Source organism: Nipponia nippon, unplaced genomic scaffold, assembly GCF_047370975.1.
Source record: "Nipponia nippon isolate SJK-2023a ecotype South Korea unplaced genomic scaffold, ASM4737097v1 scaffold_40, whole genome shotgun sequence".
NCBI classification, from domain to species: domain Eukaryota; kingdom Metazoa; phylum Chordata; class Aves; order Pelecaniformes; family Threskiornithidae; genus Nipponia; species Nipponia nippon.
In genome coordinates this window covers 249,331-274,136 of record NW_028262359.1, presented here as the reverse complement: position 1 = coordinate 274,136, position 24,806 = coordinate 249,331, and the positions used below count along the sequence as shown (strand labels likewise).

General features: G+C 57.5%; 1 protein-coding gene and 1 long non-coding RNA gene across 2 annotated transcripts; both read right to left on the bottom strand.

Annotated features, from left to right (window-relative positions):
* Positions 1-1,872: 1,872 nt before the first annotated feature.
* On the bottom strand, positions 1,873-2,642 carry LOC148053034 (uncharacterized). The gene is made up of 2 exons (XR_015709054.1): positions 2,574-2,642; positions 1,873-2,435 (listed from the first exon to the last, which is right to left on the bottom strand). It is a non-coding gene; the product is annotated as an uncharacterized LOC148053034 (long non-coding RNA).
* Positions 2,643-3,185: 543 nt separating this feature from the next.
* LOC104015613 (uncharacterized) lies at positions 3,186-11,999 on the bottom strand. The gene is made up of 6 exons (XM_087777584.1): positions 11,888-11,999; positions 7,858-8,103; positions 4,381-4,671; positions 4,022-4,119; positions 3,509-3,763; positions 3,186-3,230 (listed from the first exon to the last, which is right to left on the bottom strand). Exons 1-6 carry the CDS (start codon positions 11,997-11,999, stop codon positions 3,186-3,188), a joined length of 1,047 nt encoding a protein of 348 aa, XP_087633710.1.
* Positions 12,000-24,806: the final 12,807 nt, after the last annotated feature.

The window sequence follows — 24,806 nt, the reverse complement described above, 5'->3', positions numbered from 1 at the left end:
TCACATCGCGCTGGCGACCAGTCACTAGCGGGGCTCTGCAGGGATCCATCTCAGGGCCAGTGCTCTTCAGTATCTTCCTAAAGGACTTGGATGCAGGACTTGAAGGTTTGTTATCAAAGTTTACCGATGACACAAAATTGGGAGGAGCTGTTGACACTCTCGAGGGCAGAGAGGCCCTGCAGAGAGATCTGGACAAATTAGAGAGCTGGGCAATCACCAGCCGGATGCAGTTTAACAAGGGAAAGTGCTGGATTTTGCACCTGGGACATGGCAACCCTGGAGGTACCTGCAGACTGGGGAAGGAGAGGCTGGAGAGCAGCCCCGCGGAGAGGGAGCTGGGGGTTCTGGTCAACGGCAAGTTGAACATGAGCCAAGAGTGTGCCCTGGCAGCCAGGAGGGCCAACCGTGTCCTGGGGTGCATCAAGCACGGTGTTGCTGGCCGGTCGAGGGCGGGGATTGTCCCGCTCTACTCTGCACTGGTGCGGCCTCACCTTGAGCACTGTGTGCAGTTTTGGGGGCCACAGCACAAAAAGGATACAAAGCTACTGGAGGGGGTCCAGAGGAGAGCCACAAAGATGGTGAAGGGATTAGAGGGAAGCCTCACGAGGAGCGGCTGAAGTCACTTGGTCTGTTCAGCCTGGAGAAGAGGAGACTGAGGGGAGACCTCATCGCGGTCTACAGCTTCCTCACGAGGGAAGGAGGGGGGCAGGCGCTGATCTCTTCTCCCTGGTGACCAGTGGTAGGACCCGAGGGAACACCAGGAAGATACGCCAGTGTGGCAATTAAACACGGACTCCGCATATGAGTTTAGGCGAAGACAAGCGAAGCCGACAAGCGAAGACAAGCGAAGATGACGACGACAGCGACAATGATGCTTTATTTTTACCATCTATCCCTTTTATAATATGATCTAGTGTTCACGAGCAAGCAAAACCCATTTCGTCGGCTACTGTCTTGCGTCCACGCGTCTCTTCAGCGTTACTTACTGGTTCTTCAAGCTGGTGCACGCAAATTCCTCTTTCAGGGATATATCCAATCTCATCCTTATTTTTCTGCCTCTAAGTTTCACAAACTTGTTTGTAACAAGCCTCAAGGGCACAGCTGCATTCCTGCGAACCTGTTTGTAACAAGCCTCAAGGGCACAGCTGCATCTCGTCAAAGTAAAACACAATCTCATTTATTCGCACACGCCGGGGGGGTTAGGTTGGGCATTAGGAAAAGGTTCTGCACCCAGAGGGTGGTGGAGCGCTGGGACAGGCTCCCCCGGGAGGCAGTCACAGCGCCAAGCCCGACAACATTTAAGAAGCATTTGGACAATGCCCTCAGACACATGGTGTGAATTTGGGGGCTGTCCTGTGCAGGGACAGGAGTTGGACTCGATGATCCCTGCGGGTCCCTTCCAACTCAGGACATTCTGTGATTCTGTGATTCCTCAGCCAGGAGAGCCTTCGGGCTGCCCCTCAAGCTCCAGGCTGCACCGGGCACCGGCATCCCACAGTGCGGGAGAGGCAGCGGCTGCCGGAGGCTGCGCCGGGGCAGCAGCAGCAGCCGAGGTCGAGCAGACCCCAAAGGCTGCAGGATGGGGACTTCCCAAGAGGGCCAGGGACAACTGCAGCTCACAAAATGGGAGCCGAGCACGAGCACCCACAGAGGGGGTCACAGACCAACGCAGAGGTCCCGCCAGGCCTAGTGAACACCATGGTACTTGTAGGACGCGGAGGAGAGAAAGTAGGAAGCCGAAGCGTTGTGCTGGCAGCACGCAGCTTCTCAGGTGTGCTTCCCCGGGGCTGGAAAAGCCTAGTCCAAGCTCCTCCATGAAGATTCATCGGGACAGGGCTTTCACACACAAAACAGGGAGGAAGCACGACAAGGTGGGAGCTGTCGCAGGGCAGGCAGCCCCTGCAAGCCACAACAATTTATTGGTTGTTTGGACACAGCAGCACAGCTGCGAGGGCAGCGCCGGTGGGCCAAACTCAAGCAGAGGCCAGGGTTTTAGGTGGATTTGGGGACACGGAGTGGGGAAAAAGGGGCTGGGGCCCAGCGAGCTGCATTCGGTCTCACAGGACAGTTGCAGGCACCAGGATGCGGGTCAGATGGCTTTGCCACAGCACTGGAGGACTACCAGAACACGTCCTTGCTGGCACAAGCAGGTCGTCCCAGGCCTTGGGCTGCTCCCAAGGATGCGACAGAGGAAGCTGGAGCTTGATGAGGGAGCAAATTTGAGGGGGAGCCATAACCCACCACAAGCGAGATGAGGTCCTGCTTCCAGTGGCGCAGGACCGAGCCTCAAGAAGGGGCTGTGGGAAGTGCCATCGGCACTGAGCCTCGGACGTCCAGCCCATCTTCTCCTCTCCCTCACTGCTCTCTCTGTCTCCTGGGAACTCCAGGACAGGCAAGGGCTGGGGCAAACGGCTCTCCAGCCTGGCCACCTTTCCCTGTGGAGACCAAGGGCACGCGGGGCAGAGGCTGCTGCGTGTCCTCGGCAGCGTGCGGAGCTCACACCATCACAGCTGCCGCTCTCCACCCTCTCCCTGCCAGGTGTGGGAACAGAGGCAGGGCGATCCACCTCCTACCTGCATCTTCCTCTGCCAGATGAGTCTTCTTGATCACGCAGTACTTATCCGAGTTCTCATAGGGCTGGAGCTCTGGGAGGACAACACAACAGAAACAGCCTGAGGGACCCAGCCAGCAGCTGCTGGAAGAGGCAGGCGGAGGAGGCTCTGGGCTGGGGATAGCAGCTGTGGGACACGCTGCTCTGGCAGGTCGGCCAGAGCCAGCAGGGCTGCCTGCCGCCACCGCAGGATGGCAACGGGCTCTCCTGCAAGAGACCTGCTCCCCTCCCAGCTCCAACCCCAGCCCTACAGCCATCTCTGCGATGGGGACCCTACCTGTGTAATGATCCTCCTCGGCTTTGCTGGCCAAGGCCTTCCTTTTCCTGGGAAGGCAAAGGGCAGTCCTGAGTCGGGGGAGAGGCTGACGTGGCCCAGGGCCCTGCTGAACCCAGCCGCAGCGGCGTGGAGGGCTCCGCACACCCTCCCTCTGGGCCCTCGCGAGCTGGCGGGCATTGCCCATCAACACCCCAGGGGACAGCAGCGGCAGCGGCAGCAACAAGGGAGGAGGTCTCTTAGCACACACGGTCCCTGCGCCAGCCCCGTGGAACGTGCTTGTGAGCCCAGCCAGGAGCCCTACAGCTGACCTATGGTAGGACCAGCCAGCTGCATCTGCCGCGCCTGCAGAAGGGTGGCAGCAGCTGGGGGAACCCCCTCTCCATCCCCAGCCACCCCACAGCACAGCATGGCCTGAGGCACAGCAGCGACTCCAAGTCTCCACACTACTCACCTGGACAGCACAAACCACAGGATCCCCGCAGATAAGGGGACCAGCAGCGACAGCGCAACCACCACCGTGACCGCCGACCCAGGCCACGGGCCCAGCAGCTGTCCTGCAACTAATGCACAGCCAGGAGTGGGTGCCACAGCCTGGACCGTGCGCCAGCAATGGCCCCGACCTTGGCGCTGGTCGCTCCCAGGGAGGCCACCTCAGCCAGACACAGGGCACGACAATCATTACCCGAGACGTAGCTTTGAAATTCCAGCAGCGACGCAGCTCCAGCACCAGCCGCCGTGAGGCCCTGCACTGTCACCGTGTATTTGCTTCCAGGCGCCTGATGAGGTGGCGTGTACTGAGTGACAGACTGGTTCAGCGACACCTGCTTGAACTCAAGGAAGCTGCCATCCTGCGCTCTCCTGGCCGTGATGTTCAGCTAGAGGCAGGACAGGGAGCTGGTGGGGAGCAGCACCAAGCTCCTGCTCCTGCGCTGGGCAGCTCTGTGAGAGGGGCTGCTACTGCTGGCTGGGGACAGGAGGGGAGCTGACCCCACCAGAAACACCAGCAGTGGAGAGCTGGTGGGGCCTGGCCAAGGAGGGCTCATGCCTCTCCTTGCCTATGCGCACAGTGCTCCAAGCAGGGAGGCGCCTGGCAAGGTGAGGGGGACTGCGGGGAGTCTGTGGTGCCCTGGTACCTGGTATCCGATGATTTCCCCTTTGCAGGAGGGCAGCGCCTTCCACCTGAGGGACCCTGTGCTGGAATCCAACCACAGCTTCTCCGGTTTGTCCGGCACTGGAAGCACAGGAGGATGAGTCACGCATGAGGCCAGTGAGGATTTGTCCCCCACAAAGGCTGCGTGTGCTGCAGCAGCAGCAACGGTGTGGTGAGGGAGAGTGAGGAGGGGATGTGCTGTGCTCCAGGGCCCTGCACAGCCCCTTCCCCAGTGCCCCACAGGCTCCAAACAACCTCGATCCCAGGACCATCACTGTAGGGAGCGGATGCTCCAGTTTAGCTGCCTGGCAAAGGGCGCCTTTACATTTCATGTAAACATACCCGTTTCCTTCGTCCTGAGGAGCCGCGTGTACAAGATCGTGTTGGGCGGCAGTGAGATGGTGACACTGTAGACAGTGAAGGGCTGCAGAGGGGGACAGGTGAATGTTCCCTCCTGGCCATGTAGCATCTCCTCTCCTTTCACCTCTTCAGCTTCACAGGGAGGGGACGAATGCCCTTCCAGCCGGCACCTGGCCCAAATGTTCTGGCAGGCGTCAGGGAGCCTGCAGGTCCAGTTCAGCTTGATGCTGGTGCTGGAAATGTCCAAGGTCCCAGGGACAACCTGGAGGACATCTGTGGAAGAAACATTGCAAGAGGGTCACTTCATTCCCTTCCCCTCCCAGCCTTGCAGCTGGCCTCCATCATCCATACCGTTCCCTCACTAGCCTGTCCCCAGCACAGTGTGGATGAGGCCATCCCACTTTCTCCCAGACTACACTCAGGAACTGCCTGCACCTTCCTCCTGCCCTGGACCATTCCCAGGGCTACACTGGGTGCTGCAGTGACTGTGGGAGCATAAGAGCCAGTACCTGTGGCCTCTCTGCACCTGCCACCCTGGGGCTAGCAACTGATCTGGTGACAGGTCTCTTTCATACCAGCAATGACTTAGCCAACAAATCCAGCAGCCAGAGCACAGCCCTGCCCTCCTGCTCCTGAGCTATCGTGCTCTTCTCCAGGCAGACCCATCTGGCTGGTCTGGGCACACTGCCTGGTGCCCTACATGCAGCAGCAAGGATTTGTCCCCCTCAGCGCTGTGCTGAGTGCCCCAGCTGCCAACACTGTGGACACAAACCTGGGATGCATCAGCAGCAGTTCTCTCTGGAGTGAATGCCCATGCCATGCCCTGACCACCCCGAGCACAGGGCACTGACACTGTGGGACACATGCAGCACTGCACTCCCTGCCTGGGGAGAACAGACTGAGAGCACTGGGAGAGTGGCTAGTTCACTCACTTACCCACACAGGTTATGTTCCCCTCCACAGGGTGCCAGTGGCCTGTGCTGTTCCTCACAATCCAGCTGCTGCGAGGAATTGTGGAGCCTTCCCTTGAGTTCAGCTTCACACATTTGATCTCCATGGGGGGAGGCCAGTACCCCTCAGGGCATCTCATCTTTACCACTTCATTTGGGTTGAAGGTTCCCTGTTCTTGGTCAAAGATAAACCTGGGATCCCACTGGGGCTTCTGGCATTTCTCTGCACCAACAAGATGGGAAGGCATTAGCAGGGCACAGGGTGGCTCCTCAGGGCATGCCAGGGGATGGAGCAGGGGATCCCCTTCCCTGGCACAGCAGAGCGAGGGATGGAGCTCCAGGACACCATATAGAGCAGCCCTCCCGCACTGCGTCCTTGGCAAGGGGCAGAGGGCAAGAAGGGCCCTGCGCTGCTTTCCCCAGGCCTCCCGGGAAAGGCCAGGAGGAGCTGGAGCTCAAAGCCTGCACAGAGACTGATGGACCAACATTTGACCCTGGTGCCTTGTTCATCCTCCATGGAGGACAACATCCGGAGTCCTCCTGAGAAGGCACTAAAGCCTGAGCCCAAAAGCTGGCAGTTGCAGTGATGGCACACAGCAGAGACTGGGAGGGGAGACCAGCACACAAGGAGGTGGCCAGGTCTTGGACCTGCCTCCACGGGCTGAGAGGACACAGGGAGCAGAGTCCTGTGATCCCCCAGACCCTGACTCAATGCTTATGGCCACCTGTGCCACAAATGCCTGTCAGACCTACAGCACCACAGCCCCCGTCTTCTCTGCACATGCTTTTACCAGAAGCCTTCAGGGAGACCAATATCACCCACGCACCTGTAGCTAGTGCAAAACAACGAGATGTCTCAAACAGCCTTGGTGCTAAAACCACAATGCAGAGCGACACTCACTAGAACCCAGGACCGGATGGTGCCTTGGAGTGAGGGTGAGGGAGGGAGCCCTGTGGAGACGGGGAGGCCTTGCCCCCGCGGGCTGTGAAGCCTCTTATTCCCCCCACACACCCACTGCCTGGGGGAGGGTCCTGGCATCGCTTCTCTTGGTTTGACTGGTCACCCCTCTTAATTCGACTGGTATCTCTACCACTCCTGGAACTGGGACGAGAGAAGGTTCCAGAAGTCCAGAGGCTGAAATCTGTAAATTGGGACTCTGGCTCTCTCTCCACCGAATACCCCCGTTGGCAGGTCCACCGCTGGATCCAGGACTGGTGATTTTCCTCTTTTTCCCTCTTTCTCTCTCTCCCTCTCTCTCTTTTTCACTTCTTCTAAGGTAATGAAGTCATCAAGTTTGAGAAATTGTAGTTAAGAGTACTGCACAGCCTTCCTTGATTTTCCATAAGGCCGCATAGCTTAGCCACATAGCTGGGGTAGATAAAATCGTGAGAGGGTTGGTGGGTATCGAATAGTTGTACTCCCTCTCTGTCTCTATAAAAGCTTCCTACTGTAGCTGGTGTTTGTGTACGGACCTTGAGTGTTGGCCCACCTTAATCCACACCGAGAGGATTTGCGAACCTTAGTCACTCCTCCCCGCTCCTCCCCAGGTGGGACGTGACCGCATCTCCACCAGGAACCTCCTGACAGGGGCAGCGTTGGTCACCGCCCATGCCCCAATCCCACAGCCCCCTCCTGCTGAGACCCTCAGGCAAGCACAGGGCAGGCTCAGGGGGTGCCTCCACACCGCCTTCAGCAGCACCTCCAATTTCCCCAGGCAGGCAGAGAGCCTGAAGCTTCCTCAGCACTGAGACCTCCTGTGCACGCACAGCCTGCCTTCCCCCGTTCCTGCTCAGCAAGGGCAGAGCGGGGCAGCCAGGAGAGCTCCTGATGCCTCCCTTACCGATGCACACCACGCTGAACATGGGCTGAATGTTGATCCATCTGCCTCTGCTGTCCCTTCCACTCCAAGCATCTATGTATGCAGGTTTCCCATTGCTGATAGACAGGACTTTTCCTGTACATTTGACATGGGTGAAAGAAGGCTGAAAACCTGCAGGGCAGTTCAACATCACTTCTTCGTTCTCCTTGTAATTGTCCCGGACTGGTGCCAGCTGGAGTCCCCGTCCCCAGTGAGGCCTTTGGCACGTTGCTGGCAGAAGTGAAAGTGGGTGTTAGTTGGGGTGAGACATTTCAAGGAGGGGCAGGCGTATGTGATGGGATATCAGCAATCCCCAGCAATCCCTTCAGTCCCTGAAGGGAGGGGGAAGGTGGCACATCCGTCTGCCAGGATGTGACCCCTCAACAAGGCTTGTTGGGATGGGGATCTCCTTGTGGGTGAGTGTCAGCCAGGGCTGGGGCCTGCCCAGGCAGGTGATGGACAAGGATGTGCCAGAATTCAATGTGGGAATGGTCTCAGGCATCAAAAACAGGGAGATCTGAGTGGCCCCAATCAGGCGTCAGAAGTGCATCCCTGGCCACAGCGGTGACAGTGGAAGCTCAGAGATGGATGAAAGGGACAGGATTTGACCACAGAGCTCCGTAAGAGACACCTCCTGACATCCTGCTTACCCGTGCACACTATGTTCTCCTCAATGTGGATCCAAGCATCACTGCTTTTCCTCCCCAGCCACACATGTCTGTCTAGAGATCCAGAATAATTCAATGGCTGAACTCCCCCTGCACATTTGACATGGGTGAAGGATGGCTGGAAACCGTTGTTGCAGCTCAGAGTCACTTCTTCATTCTTTTTGTACTTCCCATGGTCTGGTGCCATCTGGAGTCTTGGGTCCCACCAAACAGGCCTTTGGCATGTTTCTGTCAGAGGAAAAATTGGGTGAGGAGTATTTTTGGGAGGTGATGGGAGGAGGGTTGGGACAGCTCTCTCCTCCCCATGACTCTGACCGCTCACCCTGATACGCACATGACTCCCTCCGTGTGCCCAGGCACTGCTCAGGGGCACAGGGCTTATCATCACCCCTATCTGCAGGACTCACAAGCCTCCCCTGGGTTTCACCCACCCATGGGGTGCTTGAGACCCCATTCTCTTGGCCCCCCTCACACCCAGGTGAGCAGTGCAGCAGTGACAGCCTCTCCCACCGGAGCTCACCCAAATCCCAGAGAACTTCCCAGGGAAAGAAGCAGCACAAAGTGCCAAAGCCTGAAGCTGAACCCCTCCAGCAATTCCTCCTCCTCCCAGCTTCACAGCTGCAGCTCTCCATGAGATGGCAGGAGATGCTGGCCAGGAAGGGTTCCTGCCTTTGAACCCCTCCCCAGGAGCACAGACCCCTGGCATCTGCCCACAGCAGGGTGCTGAGACAAAAGGTGCCCTGGCACTGCCAGGACAGGAGGGGAAAGCCGAGGAATCCAGGTCCCTGGTTCCTGGACCATCACCCTGTCTGATGCCAGCTTGGGACTCCAGGGTCAGGGTGGTGGGGGGCTGTGCTTACCCTTGCAGGTGGCAGTCTCGTTCCACGAGGTCTGGGTCCCGCTGGAAATGCATCTGATCTGTGGGACCGACGGCACATACTCCCCAGCACAGCTCAGCTGCACCAAATCGTTCAAGGCATAGCTGCTCTCGTTCGGGGTAAACTGCAGCTTGGGGTCCCAGTCAGAGGGAGCTTTACATCTTCCTGTGTGCAAAGGCCATGCAGGAGAGCCTTGAGGGTCACTGGGCTCCAGCAGCGACCTCAGGGTTGAGGAGGTCCCATCCAGCGGGCTGCTGGTCCCCCTCGCTTCAGAGGGGTGGCAGAGATGAGCACCTCCCAGGATGAGGCCCCAGACCCCAGGTACATTGACCCCCTGAGCACCCTCAGGTGCAGTGCAGAAGGGTTACCCGCAGGCCCTCCTGCCCACCCACACGCTGTGAAGGGATCCCAGACAGAGGGATCCAGCAGCCCGGTGGATGCTGCTCTCTCCTGTGCTCTCTCCCCCAAAGACAGGGGCTGTGGGAGTGCACTGGACTCAGTGGGCCTCTGCTGCCATTGCACACCCTCCTGACTTTCCCCCACAAGGCAGCTGCCAGCCCTGGCAGCCTGCCCTCAGACCTCCACATCTACGTTCACAGCGCCGGCCGCAAAGCTCACACCCCACTCCATGCACCCAGCCTTTTCCGGCCACTTCACCCAAAATAAGCCTGCCTTGTCCTGCACTAGAAGATGTGTCACCCAGACTTGCTCACCCAGTGCAAACTGAGCCTTGGAGGAGGCATCCGGTAGGAGGTGGCCTCCCCTAAATTAGGATGAAACACCTCTCTTCAGCTACATGCGTCTCTACCACTGCCCGCTTCCTGCCAGCCAGCACTCGTGGGGCTGCCCTCCCTTTTACACTGGAACAGAGGCATCACCACACTTCCCTTATCTGGTAGCAGGTTTTCACGCCATCATCTCAACCCTGCATCCTGGCCCACCATCACAAAGGAGAGCGGCCACCACATCCATCCTTTGAGCCCACATGTGTTGTCTAGAATGGAACCTTCTTCCCCCTGCAGGTGGATTCCTCCCAGCGCCCTCAGATCGCACACTTCACTGCAGCAGCCAAAAGCCTTGACAGACCTGAAACCCTTGACTCAGGCCAAGCCTAGTTAGGCATCCCTGGCATGCACCTTCCCCCTCCTGTCATTAAATCCCCCCTGAAGCAGCACACATGCCCTCACGCTCCTGCCCCAGGGTGACATCCAGGATCCTTCCCACCCCAGCAGAGCCCGGGCTACCTGCCCAGCACCAAGCATTTGACCAGCCAGCAGGGAGGAATTCTGCTGTGGGAAAATGAACCATGCTTCAAAGAGCAGATTTCCACCTGTGGGGAGGAACATTTTTTTCCTATTGGTACTTGTTAGGAAACAGGTCCCAAAAGCTGGCTGTCCCCGAGGTGCTCTACAATCTGAAAGGCTAGGCAGAAACGCCCTTACACAGGAGAATGGGGGATGCAGTAAGAGCACAGCCTGGCTCAGTCAGGAGGCTGACAATGACCTGCAATGCAAGAGGACACAGTGACAAGCAGGTTACACTCCTAAGGGAGTAGAAATCAACAAGAAAAGCTGGTGAGGAAACAGCTGGCAAGGCCAAGGCACAAGAGGAGACGTAGCAGTGGGAGCAATGGGAGCATGAGGCTGTCTCGTGCAGACCTCAGTGGGGAAAGAAACAAAGGTCAGCAAAACTGGGCCAGAGGCACTGTCAGCAAGGAACGCGAGCCTTTGTCATCTAGGTCTGGTCTAGAAAATGCATGTGCGTCATTCAGATGTTGATGGCTATCCCTGAAGAGGAAGGACACAGGACACAAAGAGAAAGTGAAAAAAGCACGCATCTATGGCAGACATGATTCCTTGATGACACTTGAAGAGCAGCAATTGCAGCAAAAGCCCTTGCAGGGGCTTGGCTTGGCACCACGGCTTTCTTCTCGGAGCTGGTGGAGGCAAGCTCTGCCCCTGCTTGCAGCTCTGCCAATATACCCATAATCCAGACTCCAATGGCCTCCTTCGGTGCTGCAGATGCCAGCAGCACAGTAGAGGATAATGGTCAGAACCTCACTTTGGTGCCCCACGCCTCTTCTGCAGATACAGATCCAGGAAATCTCCCCCAGCTGCTAAGAGCCAATGCCTCTACCGAGCCCATCACAGCCTCCTCCAGCTGGGACTCCTCAGGCCAAGGAGGGGAAAGCCATGACTATCGACAAGGCTTCTCAGGTCTGGGCTGTGGGGAACAGGAGAAAGGAGCAGGAGCTGCTGCTGAGTCAAGGAGAGCAGGGTCCATCCTGCCCTGGATAGCTGAGGGATGCCCATCACTGGGAGGGCAGCATCCCTTCAGCCACCAGCGATGGGTAACATGACTCATGACCCATCTGGTGACTTGGCAAGCCACTTCTGCTCCCATTTCCCTGCAGAGAGAATGACTCACACCTCAGGCCCCCTAGCCCCTGGTGCAAAGAGCATAGGGTCCTGCTGTGCCCCATGGGGACCTTGACAGGTACCACCAACCCCAGGGCACAGCACAGTCTCCATAGGAAAGCCCACAGTCTCTGTAGGAAGAGGCCAGCAGAGATGCAGGGGTGCCCCTAGCCCTCCTGGCACAGAGAAAGAACAGAACAATGCTGTTAAAGCACAATCCCACTGAACTACAGCTCCCCCAACCATGGGGACTACAGGACAAAGCAGGCGTCCCAGCTAACACAGGGATTTATCTCACAGCTCCCCACATCTTTGCTGAACACCACTACTGCCTTCCTCTATGATAGGGATGCTGCCCAGATTGCCCCAGGAAGGCCAGCGCTGCTTTGATTGCCCCAGCTTCATCTGTCCACCGTCCAACAAGAACTGGCCACCTCCTGCTCCCAGGGACACTACCCATTCCCTGGAGGGACACTGCATCTCCCACACTCGTGGAGGCTTTCCCAGCACACCGAGGCTTGCTGCTCTCCAACCCCAAACAGAGCTTTGCCCCACCACAACCCAACAGATGCCTGAGTGTCTCAGGACTGATGCAGACACCAGCTTCAGCCCTCTCCATCACAGCCGCTGTGGGCTGAATAGGGTAAAGCCACATAGCAAATATGCAGGTAGAGGAGCAGCAAAAGTTTTTCTGTAAGAGGCGCAACCTGCTCTTACCTGCTTCCTTGGCTCCCCCCTGGTTCTTTGGACCAGGGTGCTTCTGTCCCCATGCAAGCAGCAGAGGGGCAAGGACCAGGAGAAAGGCCTGAGCTAGCCCTCGCAGGGCCATGCTGGCACAAAGTCCCTAGGTAGGACTCTGTCTGAGCTGCTCGCAAAAGGTATCTGTGTAACCCAGCGGAGGAGAGGTGCAGACACAGAAACGGAACAGCCACATAGGGAAATCACATGTGGTGCAAAAAGCTTCCTCTTTGCAAAGAGAGCATCCCACCAGACACAAGGCTGCTCCTCACCCATCTGCCCGCAAGCAGTGGGCCCAGGCTCAATGGGGTCTCCTGGGTGCCTTGGTCCAGCCTTTTTGCTGGCTACCTCAGGCCCCCGTAGCCCTGCTCCCACAAACACCTCCAAAACCTTCTCAGGTCTGCCTCACTCCTCTCTCCCTCCAGATCCAGTGGTGGATGTTGAGGAAAACATGCCCGGTTCACCTGCCCAAGCCCATCCCAGGGTGCTCTCATCATGCATCATTTTTGCCTTGAAATCTCTCTACTTACTACCTTGAACTGACCCAGCTGCAACAATCTTGCTGTTGAACCCCACCAATAGACCTTCCAGATCTGACAAGCTCCTGAATCAGGCTTGTTTCCCTTCTCCTCCAAACCTTTCCTCCTACCCTGCTCTGAGCTCCACTTTCTCGGTGCCCTCTAGGATGTGAAGCGCCTTGACATGGACAGCACACACAGTACTGGGGGTGAAAGGGTCTTCCTGGAGCTGGATGGAGAAGACTTATTCCTGTCCCTGGCTAGGCCAGATGAGGTCTTTGGGTATGGGAGGGAATTCCCTGGACACTCCTCGTTTTGGGCCATAACCCCAAGGCTGACTCCCTCACGCTCCCCCAGTCTCCTGTCCCTGAAGACACCATCACCAAGCTCTTCTCTGAGCCCCTTTCCAGCTCACAGACTGTTGCATGGCCTCAAGCTTCCATGAGTCCTGGCTCCCCGTGCTGTTGCAGCTCTCCTGGGCAGCTCCTCTTTCAACTCTGTGGTTTATACAGCCTTTCTCTCTCTGTTTCCCTGGACAGAGGAGCATGGTTGCTCTATTGTCCAACACAACCAGTGTTCTGGGAATGGGTGCTGTCACCCAGGGTGCTCTTCACCACTCGGCAGGGATCGGTTGGCCCAGAGCTCCATGGCAGATCCTTTCTTAGGAACCACAGTCCTCAGCACTGCAGGACAGTGCTTGGTGTATCTGCATTACCCTAGTAGAGCAGCAACACTGAAGGGTTTCTGGAAGCTAGGTATCTCCTAAGATCCATTCAGGAACATCAGTACATGAAGTCCAGCTGTCTCACATACAGCTGCTGTGAGATTAATGGGGTAAAGCCTTCTAGCAAGCTTGCAGCAAGAGGAGCAGCAGCAACAAATCATGTCCTCCCTGTTTTCTTGGCAGTTCCCTGGGCTTTGGGAACCAGGCTTTTTTTGTCCCGGGGCAGCCAGCAAAGCTGCAAGCATCCAGGAGAATGGCCACAGCCAGCACTCACTGGGTAACGTCCTCATAAAATCCCAGCATTAGATATAGACACTCTCACTGCCTCTCTTTGCTATATGAAAGGAGCAAAAACAGTGAAAGAAAACATCCAAGCTTCCAAAATGCCCATGTAGTGCAAGGGGTTTCCTATTGCAGCTGATGTATTTGTTTTCTTTTTCCCTATCCTGAAATGCACTCCAGCCTAGCAACCTGTGTTTGGCCTTTTCCTCCTTAGAAATTCATCATTTTTTGAGATTTGGTGTCTTGCTGTATAGCATGCACTAGAAAAATGCTGAAGAAATACTGAAAGCCAGCGTCCTCAGTCATATGCCTAGCTCTTACACAGCCTAACATTAGAGCTGCTAGTTCAACTGACGATGCCTTACTTCACTGGGAATCACACAGCAGAGTTCAAATGAGAGCAGGTTTCCAAGGGACTGTCAAGTCACACAGCAACTCGTGAATCCAAACTCGGCATGGCATGATCAACGGGAGGTGATGAGCTCCAGCTGATATCCTGCGGAAAGTGAAAATTTTCCACTGAGCAAAAATACGAACCACCTGTGCTCTGAGAAAGGAATCTGGGAAGGAGCTAAAGGATAAAAAAGTATTTGTTTAATTAACGAACTGGGGAAAACTAACAGCTATACCCTTGAAGAAGAGCTACTCGACTGATAAAAGGGAACATCTTGGCACCAAAGACTGGATGGTGGCCAGAAAAACATGAAGTCTGATAAAACTGCAGTAACTGGGTGAAAGGTAAATGCGGTGAGGGGGGATCGCAACCACCGACTCAATTCAGGACCAAAAAGACTTGCCCCCCCACACCTGAAAGGAGCATGTGTGCTAATCTGCACAGCAGGCGAGGCTAATTTAAATACAGTAAACCAATAGTGTTTGAAATGTTAATCATAAACCCATAAGTGTAAATTTGGGCAGGTTTATACTAACCGCATAGCAGGATAAATGCGCTGTAGTTTTGTACGAAGGTGTGCTAGATTTGTGGAACCGCCACCCAGCACCCCTCTTTGCGCAAATACGAAAGGAATAAAATAGCTCGGCTCTGTGTGTTAACTGGCGTCTGCACACCGGGCGAACGACCCCGCTTTTGGGATAACACAGCTCTGGGAGACCACTCACGGCGCTTCCAAGAGCACATCGCGTTTGGGCTGTGCATACTCTGCCTACGCTGCTCTAGCCTTTGCAGCAGGACGAAGTCTCACAAAGCCGTCTCAATGCATCTTAGATGCTTTCTAATACAGATTTCCTGCTATAGCATACAGCCGATGTGTACATTTTTGCACATAATAAAGCCAGCCAGCCACATACCTTCCTCTCAATGGTGCTGAGGCCCCAAGGCAGTTGATTTGATCACTGTAAACATGATTAATGGGCTGCTTCCTGAAGGTCCAGTTCAATCATCAATGAACTAACAGGACTCAGACCTTCAGACTGAAGACAGAGAAACGAAATCACCTGCAATTTACAATCAGTTTTACTTCTAATAGAGAAGAACATTGAGGGCTCAAAACCATCCACAAAACCACAAGGAAAGGAGAACTAGCTGTGGCTTTTGAGCATCAGGCCTTATGGAAAGCACTGCTAACATATCCACCACATTCCCCTACAGTAAAGTCTATTCCTATGTCAGACCTCACAAATAACAGAAATATATTTGGGGCTTATCCCTGTCCCTACCCTATACCTTTCCTTGAGGGAGCCCAGTGTGGGGCATACCTACAAATCATCGGACACAGCCATGGCAATGGAGGTGGGCTGAGAGCAGGGTTATCACGAAGGTGGTGGGTCAGGATCAGGCCTAGGGAGGGTAACCCAGTCAGATCCAGCCCCGGGATGGCCAGGCAGGGGTCTGCTCCCTGCACAGCACCAGCGCATGACCCTGTGGGATCTGGGGGGCTGGCTCCCCACATGCTGCTGCTTCCTCTCCAGGATGCAGCGTCTGCCTCAGTCAGGGCTGCAGCCTGCGCTGCCAGAGCCCAGAGGTAATTCTGGCAGGGAGAGCTGGAAAAAGCCCACGGGATCCCAGCTACAGCCCAGCCCCGAGCCCTGCTGGGTGGTCTTCCTTACCCCTTCAGCAACCTGCCCAGCCCCACCAGCCCTGAACCTTCTTCCACACAGGGATCTTGCAGTGCCATCAGGGGGACAAAGGCCAATGCACCATGCCACTCTGAACGTAGGAACTCTCCAGCCCCTTCCCCAAGGTGAAGTTAAAACCCAGACATCCTGGTTCCCGACAGCACAACTCCCCAAGGGAGGAGAACCCCAGATCTATGGGCAGAAGGAGGGTAAGGGGAGCCCCAGTAGCAGTGGGGTGCAGAGGCATCCCTCCAGGGTGACAGCCTGGTCATGATGGGTTATCACAGTCTGCCTTGGGCCCAGCAAAACACCTGGGAGGTCTGCAGGGAGCTGTGCTGGCCTGGGAGAGGGGTGGCATTGGGGCGTCTTTGCCATCACCCAGTTGGCAGCAGCAGCCAGGGCAGGGACTCCCTCTTATGGCACTGCCCACCCGAGGCTGCCATCTCTGCTCCCAAGGTGGCTTACGGGGCCGCCAGGCCTGCCCATGGCCTGGCCTCCCTCAGGACAGGTGGACTGAGAATGGAGAAGTGACGGGGAAAGCCTGGCAGGGTGCAGGGGTCCCAGGAGGGCACTTCTGCGTGCTGGGCAGAGCTGTGGCAGAGCCTGGGGCATGGATAACCATCCCTCCTTTCCCTCTGCTCTGGCTGCTGCAGCAACCTCTTTCCAGGGGAGGGAGCAGGACCTGCTGCCTGCTCTACACAGCCAGCATCTCCCCACCTTTCTGAGCCCATCTGTGCGTGTCCCCCTGCCATGCCCCGCTACCCAGAAGCATGGACCCACGCCAAGCAAGGCTCTCTGCATGTCCGTCTGCAGTGCCAGCCAGCCCACGGCCCCCCACCCAGCCTGCCCAGGCCCGTCTGGCCTTGTGCTACAGCCCACACCTACCCCAAATACACCCCCACTCCCCTTCGCTCTCAGACTCGCCCTCTCCCATCTGGTTGCGCACTTGCTGACTGCCCAGAAAGATATTTTTAGCACACAAAATTGGACATAAGCAGTTTGCAGCTGGGAGCAGGGTGGAGTAAGGCTGGAGGGGTGTGGGATGCTGCGTTTTGGTTTGAGGAAGATGTGCTCAGAAATGGGGTTTCCAGCTCTGACCTCCAAGCCGTTCCACATCTGGTCTAGCTGTTCCTGCCCCCATCCCCAGGGCCATCTTCAGCACATCCCACCCTGATTCTTGGACAGGGAACCTGGCTAAGGCCAGGAGGTGGGAACTGTAAGATTTGAAGCAGCATCTCAGGCCAGACTGGCTTCCTCTGCAACCCTGCTGCCTGAAGGTGCCACTTTCAGTGCAGGCTCTCTGCACCAAGACCAATACTTCCGACCTGCTCTTCCTGCCTTCGTGTTTCATACCCACATCCCCCCATCTGCCCGCTGGCAGGGACAGCATGTTGTGCCTGTGGTCTCTCTCTCTGCCTGAGTGAAGCAGCTCTCTATCTCCTAGACAAACCGTTTGCCCTGCACCTCCTTCATTGCACAAGCCTCTCTACATTGCTCCTGTTCAAATGTTCCACCCAACTCCATGTGCTGGCCCCAATGTCACAGCTCTCTTATAGGCAGCTGATGGAGTGCATGTGTTTGGTGGAGTCATGAGTCTCTCCTTCCATACACAGGTCTTAAATAAAGGGCTTGGCATTTCCCCTTTTCAGTTCTCTGCCTGTCCTCTCTCTCCAGAGGAAAGCAAATCCTGAGGAACCGCCTATGCCACCCGGGGTAGCTGGGAACAGAGAAGTACCCAAAATATCCTGAGCCCGGAAGGAACCAGATGAATAGGGAAGAAAAAGCCAAGTAGCTGTTTCCCCAGTGAATTGGAGCCAGTGGCCTGGTGGAGGTGGGAAGGTGGGACAGCTGGTGGTGTTAGCTAGTCTTCTGGGGGCTGCACGGCCCCATCACCATGCCTGGTGCAGCAGCAGTGATGCCTTGGAGGAGGTATCGCTGCTGCCAGGGGGACCCTGAGCTGGCACAGCTCCCTCCTGACCCATCCCAGGATGTCTGTCCATGTCCTGGCTGTGCGGTTGCCATCAGCAGAGTGCTGTGCCTCCCCAAAGCAGCTTCCATCACACATGGGGCACCAGAAAGCCAAGGTCCCTGCTCACCCTTTTGCTCAGTGTGTGGCCCTGCAGAACGCTCTAGGAGCCTACTTGCTTCACCCAACCTTCAGCCTCTGACGAAGGCTTGTCCTGGCGTGACTTGGTTCCCCACAAAGGCTGGGCAGGTGGAGGAGAAGGAGGGAGGAGAGCACTGCATCCTGGTAAGTCAGTAAGAGTGGTGAGGATGGCATGGTGCCCAGAGCCCAGGGAGCAGCTGCCCTTTGTTGTATAAATACGTGCATAAAGCCACGTGCGTTTCCAGCCCAGGATCAAGCCAAGGGGAAGACCCTGAGCAGACCTACAGCAGCACCGCCGCTGACCTGGGGGCAAAGGGAAGGTCCCATCTCATGTGACAACCTCCCATGGGAAACCCCTCAACTTAGCCTGACCCGCTCCCCCTTGGCCAGCAGAAATCCTGCAGAGCCCAGGGCCATGAGACAAGCAGGCTGGGGAGGCAGGTTCCCAGGTGGGAGGCAGTGGGGAGGGAGGGTGGATGCTTAGTCCCATAAGAAAGGACTCGCCGTGCATCATGGTGTGACTTAAAGCCAGGTGCTGGACCGGTGGTGACACCCTTGGCTCACCCACAACCTGCAGCACCGGGTCTTTCCTGGCTGTAGTTACCCCAGGAGACCAGTTTGTCCAGTGCTGGTGCAATCAGCCACTGTAGAACAAGGGCTCAGCAGGGTGGGGTGACCAGCCACCCATGACACAGGTGGACAGAAATTAGGCCACAGTAATCAAAGGTATTAACGTGTTGCGGTGGCATGCAGGTGCTGCCTGGGAACAGGGCTCCAATGTGCAGGGCACAGCAGGATCACAGCCCTGCCCCATTCATCTCAGCTCTACCTTTCGCTGGAGCCAGCAGAGATCCCAGGTCAAGGCAGCACTACCACCACTTGTCCTGGCTCAAGTACCATTTGCTTCTACTGCTGCTGGCCTGGGACCATCAGCCTCAAGTTTGACACTAACGTAGTTCAATAGGACCCACTCTCCTTCCTGATTTTTTTCCCACCTTGGGGTACAAGGTGTCTGTGTGTGGACAGCCCTTGCTCCCTCATTGTGTTGTGTTGTAGAGATGTCCCCATGTAGAACAGCACCACACCTCCTTTCCTTGCCCTTCTCTTCGTGGCAGACCCTGGCACACCTTGCCTGTGCCAGACCCATCCACATATGCCAGGGTGCAGGACGTTTTTTCGGCCCAGGCCCCACGGAGCGTGCTGATGCACTTCCTTGGAGGTCAGGGTGCCTTGACTCATGGGAGAGAGCAGGAGATGAGAAAGGCTGGCAGCGCTGCTTATGGAGCTCGGTAAACCTAATGAGGTTTTCAACAGCTGGGAGAAGCAATAAAGGGCTGTGATTGAATCAGCTGCAAGCAGAGGCACGACGGTGACTTCCACACCGAACACAGCGTATCTGCCTTCTCTCCCCACGCTGGGCCATGCTCCAGCCTGTGCTGCCTCAGCCTGCCCTGCCTGGACAGGGTCTGGACAGGGCTCGGGGACAAGGGAAAGGGCTGGGAAGTGCCCCCATTCATAGGGAGCTCCTGTCCTTGCTGGTGCACAGAGAGTGAATGCTCTGCTTTCCAGCCCCTCCCACACCTGGACAGAGCATCACTGTCTAAACATGGCGGTGGCACCAGTGACCTCCAGGCGAAAGGCTCCCATGGACATCCAAAGCCCAGCACCATCACCCTGCTCCTCTGTGCCCCAGCACAGAGAGGGGAAGCCAAAGGGGAAGGCAGCAGCCACAGGAGGACAGGCACACAGCTCAACTCTCCGCTCTGCCTGGAGGTGGCCGTGTCTCTGTTTCCTCCTGGGAGTGGCCCTGACCCATGACCTCCCTTGAACCTGTCCTATTTAGCATGGACAAAAACTGTGCCAGGGAACCAGCCGAGCGGTGTGGACGATTACAGGACCATGCTCAGGCCGAGGAGTTACTCAGGTGTAGTCTGAGTGACGGCTGGCTCGGGGGTGGGGAGCCCCTTGCAGCACCTACCTCTTGCTCGGGCATCTGGGAGAATAAGCAGGGCTCCGTAGTCTCTACTTGGGGGCAGGAGAGCAGGAGGGACTGGGAACATCTCTCTCACCCATGCTGCTGTGGCTGGGATGGGATGTGCCCGTCCCGAACAGAAGCTCAGAGCTCACAGGAGAATGGTTCTCCAACCTGATGCATTGCTTTCCTCCAGAAGGTTTTCCTTTTGTCAGCTCTGGGATGGGTAAGGAAACCAGGGCAAGGCTGAGGATGTTGGTTTGTTAATGTAGGGCGGACTGTGCATGTGGGTTTGTTCTGTAGGGTCGCTGGCAGGCACTGTGCTGAGCTATGCATGCCCTCACCGGCCTTTCCCTCCACATTGCTGTGCTGCTTCTGCAGCAACATCAAGTCGTGCAGATCAAAGTGCAGCGATGAACCACAGGCGAAGGCTCTTCCCCCAGAGCCATACGCCAAGACCCACTGAGAACTTTCAGCCCTGCTCCCTGCCCTGCTCTCCTGCAGCTGGTGCCGTGGGTCACAGGGCTGCTCCCACCAGCTCAGCCGAGACCGGTCCTGGACCGGCTCTGATGTGGTCCCGCTCAGCCCACCAGATCAGGTTCTTGGCATCCCTGCTCCTGGCTTACGTCTGGCTTACGTCTGGCAGAACCACAAGCACTTCAGGGACGCTTCGCTGTGGCTGGGGAGTATTACTAATGGCCTGGCAAGATGGAGGAGATGGAGCAAGGCTGGCACAGCCTCCTGGGATGAGTGTGGAGATGATGAAAGCCCCATTTCCCACGGTCAGGTCAAGAGGACAAGGAGCAGCCCTGTTACCTGCTGGGCAGCCTTGGGGGATGGGAGAATGGCAGGTGTTGGGAGATAAGTTTTTCAGGCTGGTTCAGGAGCAGGGTGGGAGATGCTGGAGGTGGTAGCATTGTCCCTACCTGCTTGGCACAAGGTGACCAGCTCCTGGTGACCAGTGAAGCTCTCTGCAGTGCTGGTTCACTGCAAGGATGTTGTTGTGCTCACATGGCTGCATGTCACGTCACCATGGGTCACAGGTGTTACAGGCACGGCCAGAGCTGCCTGTCCCTCCTTTTCAGAGGTGGTGGTTGCTTTTGTTTTATCAGTGTTCTCAACGTTTTCAAATTCACAGCCCACAGGGCTTCCAGCAGGTATGCACTCAGCTGGGCTCAGGCACCAGCTGCCACCCTGTTGTGCACCCTGGCAGGGGTACCGGGGCTTGTTTGAGGAGAAGCAGAGCAGGAAGCTGAAATCACTGCCCAGCACTAAGAGACAGGGATGGGATGCGGATGCTGCCTCCACAGATGTCACGGTGCCGGCACCCAGGCATGAGAAGCGTCGACAGGAGATAACAGGAGGCAGCAAGCAAATGCTGCCAGGTGCTGTGCTGACCCTGCTCACAGAAAATTAATGACACAACAAATATTTGCAGCCCTCCTGCTGCAGGCAGCCCCGCATTGGCCTTGCAGCTGGAGTGCTGGGAAGGGAACAGGGGGGCCAGAAACATGCCTACACAGCGGAGACCTTACCAGTCCCTGCTCGCAGCTGGAGGTGGGCTGCTGCAGCTTGCAGCCATGGTGCTAGGGAGGGAGCATCCATGGCCCTGCGCTCGCTGAGCTCAGCAACACACAGTGCGCTGGGAAATGTAGTCCTGCTCCATCACCTGTACCGTGTGCTGTTGGGCATAACCAGATTGCACACGAACCACTGGGGCTGGGACCTTCTCCCATGTACTCTGGGCTCCTTGCACTGACCAGGCCTCCCAGCAGGTTGCAACAGACCCTGCTGTGCCCCCTCTCCTGTTTCCTATGGGGCAGAAGAGGGAGATGTTTGTCAGGGACTGGCCCTCTCATAAGCAGGGAGCTGGGGAACATGCAGGACATGGGCAGGTGTGGAGATCTGCTGGATGATGTGTGGTTATGTGGGAAAAGAGCAGAGGTTGTCAGGGGACAGGAGGAGAGAGGACACCTGGGACCAAGAGGCTGCACCCACATTCTGGGAGACAGCATCAAAGGGAGTCATTTGAGTCAAATGATGCTCCTTGTCCTGCTCACCTCTGGGTTTGCACAGCCCCTCCAGGCTGGAAAACCCTCCTGCAGCGAAACCTGGCGCCTGCTCTGGCACAGCTTCACAGCCTCACTTCCCACAGCTGTCCCTGGACCCCCCGCAGCAGCAGCCATTAATTTTCCTGAGTCTTTGCAGAGAGGAAGCCTCAGGTATGGCTGGGCTCTTGTACATGGGCGCAGAGGAGGGGACTGCTCCAGTTCTGGCTCCAGGACTCTGAGCAGGGCCAGCCTTCAGTCAGGGTGGGTTACTGTTGGCTGATCCCAACCAGAGCTGGGCTGCAAGGACCCGGTGCCGCAGGTGCTGGTGTGGAATAGAGGTGGGGGTACAGCGAGCACCAGGTTTTCTGGGTGGAAGCCCCCCTGCATCCCTCACTGCCCTGCATGCAGCCTGGCCACCCCACGGCCGTGGTGTGCCCTGATCCTTGCAGGACACCCCCAGCCCCTGCCCCTCTCCAGCACCCGCCTCCCTTGGCTCTTTGAAGGCTCTCGCCCCTGCTCTGCCTGGGTGATGCACCGTCCCCAGCAGGCAGGGAGAAAGTGTTTACTGATCCCTGAGCCTTCTCCCTGTGAGAGGGGGAGGGTGCAGAGCGCAGACGGAGAAGGGCAAAGAGGGCGAAGCCCCCTTGCTCTCCCCGCTCGAGCTCCACAGGAGCAGAGCACAGCCAGGGAGACCTCCTTCTTGCTGTTCCTCATCAGGGCTTGAGGAGCTTAATTCAGGGTTTGCTGCAGGCTCAGCCCAGCCTGACTTTGCACCCAGCTGCCTGCACCATGGGAGGCATTTGAGGCACTGGGGACCTTTAGCCATGTCTCAGATCAACTCTGCTGTGCCAGGCAGGAACAGAGCATGGTGGAAATAGCACAGTAGAGTTACCAGCGCTGATGAGAGAAGGGACTGTAAATCCTGCAGCAGCAATTTCCACAGTCAGGGCCGTCTCCAGGGCTCTAATTTATCCATTACAACTTAATTGGATGTAAACCCAGTCACTTGTAAGCAGCAGGAGCCCTGAACAGGCAGTGGTCCTGAGCTTCTCTCTGCAAGATGCCTCGCCAGAGCTCCCCATCTCTGCTGCAGTGCCTTGACCCTCAGGGGGCTGCTGCTCATGTGTGCTCAAGGGAGAGGGAGAGGCAACATTCACTCTCCTTCTGGCCCCAGCTGAGCTGGCTTTGCTCCTCTGAGCAGCTCCCTACACCACTGAGGAACTGGTCACTGGGCTGTGGGTGCAGCAGGGTGCTCAGATTTCGGGTATGAGGGCTGAGCCTGGGAAGGCAGGGAAGGCACCCACTGCCATTCGAGCAGCTGCAGCTGGCCATCGCGGTGGAAAGGCAGAGCCTGCAGCCTCTCGTCCCCACACACAGACACTGGTCTCTCCTCCATACCCATCACAGGAGGCCCATGAAGCTGCTCCTGTCATTCTGTCGGGCTGTTGTCAGTGGGACAGACACGTGAGGCCTGGGAAGCCTGAGAATGTGGCCTGTTGCACGGCACGCTTCCCCACGGCTGCAGCAGCCTTTGTGGCACACACCATCAATCACCCTGGCAGGCAGAGACACTGGGCTGGAGCAGAACTGGTGAGGAAAAGGATGGCTCAGACCCCACAAGACAGGGACTGGCAGACCCCTGTCCCCAGGCTCTGCCTCCGCCCATGTAGGAAACTTGCCCTGCACAGACCCACTCCCTCCTGTGGACCTGGAAGAGTGTAAATACCATGTATTTCAGGGGGCAGGGTGCTGCTCCCACTGTAAAGAAGTCAGAGGCTCAGTTCCCCTGCTCTAGCCCACAGGGTTATTCTCCCTCCTGGGACAAGGAAGAAAACCCAGGGCTCATGGTCTGTGATGGTTATGCTGTGTTTGGTGGCACCTGGAGCCAAGCACTGGCCAAAAAAATGCCACACCAGGAGACACTCCATGTGGCTGCTTTTCCCAGCAAGGAAAGCAGCTAGGGAGGTGCAGGGCATGTGGAGCCAGCCGTACCGCACAGGGAAACAGCTGGAGCAAGGCAGATGCAGGGTAGCTGCAGCGGCAGGGAGGCACAGGAGGGTTGTGGCAGCACCCGGGGAGGCAGCTGGGGCAGGGCTGGGCCGGCACAGGATGCCAAGGGGAGCAACAGCGAAATGTGTGGGACAAAGTAAGGGCAGATCCAGCTGCAGAGAGTCCCTGGGCAGGAAGGACAGGACAGATCAGCAACGGAGCAGGGAAAAGGCCTGGGAGGGAGCAGGAAGCAGGAGGAAACCTGGGAGAAGTGGCAGAGCTCAGGAAAAGGAGAAACGTGGAGGGGTGCAAGAGGCACTGGGCATAATGTCACTGAGAGGCTACACTTCCCTGCTCCTCCAGAGGACAGGTCCCACAGCCCCCGGGACACCCTCCAGGCAGGGGTGGGTGCACGAGGAGAATCAGAGCTCCCCATCCACAGCATCCATCCAGCCTGGTGATGGCTGTGAGGAGAGATCCGAGCCTGTACCAGTGGGGCCCATCCTGGCAGCAGCTGCCTGTACAGGGGGAATTGGACCCATGATCCTTGCATGGCGTGGGGCTGGATATATGGGGAGATCAGATCCCCGTGCCCTCGGTCCATCTGCTCAGGGACTGGGTGCTATCAGGAGAAAGAGAGTCCCGCAGCTACAAGGAGCATCCAGGCAGGGCTCAGAGGAGAAAGAGTCCTGCGTTTACAATGTGATCCCGGTGGGACCCAGGGGACAAAGAGACCCACGGCTCCAAGGAGCATCCAGGCGGGGCCCGGGGCAGAGGAGGATCAGAGCACCGTGTCCATGGGGTCTGTCCGAGCCGGGCACCGGGAGCTCGGGTCCCCGTAGCCCATGCAGGCGCATACAGAGATGCCAGCTCGCCACCCAGGGACATCGGGGCGTGCAGGACCGCCGCTGCCCCCCCCCCCCCCCGGTGCGGGGCAGGGATGCTCCGGCGGGTCTCGGCGGCGGCGGGTCCCAAGGAGTTAAGGGCTGTCCCCGCCCCGGCTCCGCCCCGCCGGTGCCAGCGCTCGGGGCGGTGGAGGCGCAGCCCCGGGCCGCGGCGGGGCTTCGGGGCGCCCCTGCCGGGCCATGAGCGCCGTGCGCCCCGCCGCGCCGCCCGCCCCGCGCCGCCGCCGCCGCCGCCGCCGCCGCCGCCAGCGTCGCCCCGGGGGCCGGGCCGGCG

Bases quoted from the DNA above. Each gene is read 5' to 3' on its own strand.
- LOC104015613 (XM_087777584.1), bottom strand. From the start codon at position 11,999: ATGGCCCTGCGAGGGCTAGCTCAGGCCTTTCTCCTGGTCCTTGCCCCT. The intron at 4,672-7,857 runs GTAAGCAGGATG...TTTCTTCCACAG, and splicing joins GGAGAACATAGTGTGCACGG to ATGTCCTCCAGGTTGTCCCT. The intron at 3,764-4,021 runs GTACCAGGGCAC...TCCTGCCTCTAG, and splicing joins GGGAAATCATCGGATACCAG to CTGAACATCACGGCCAGGAG.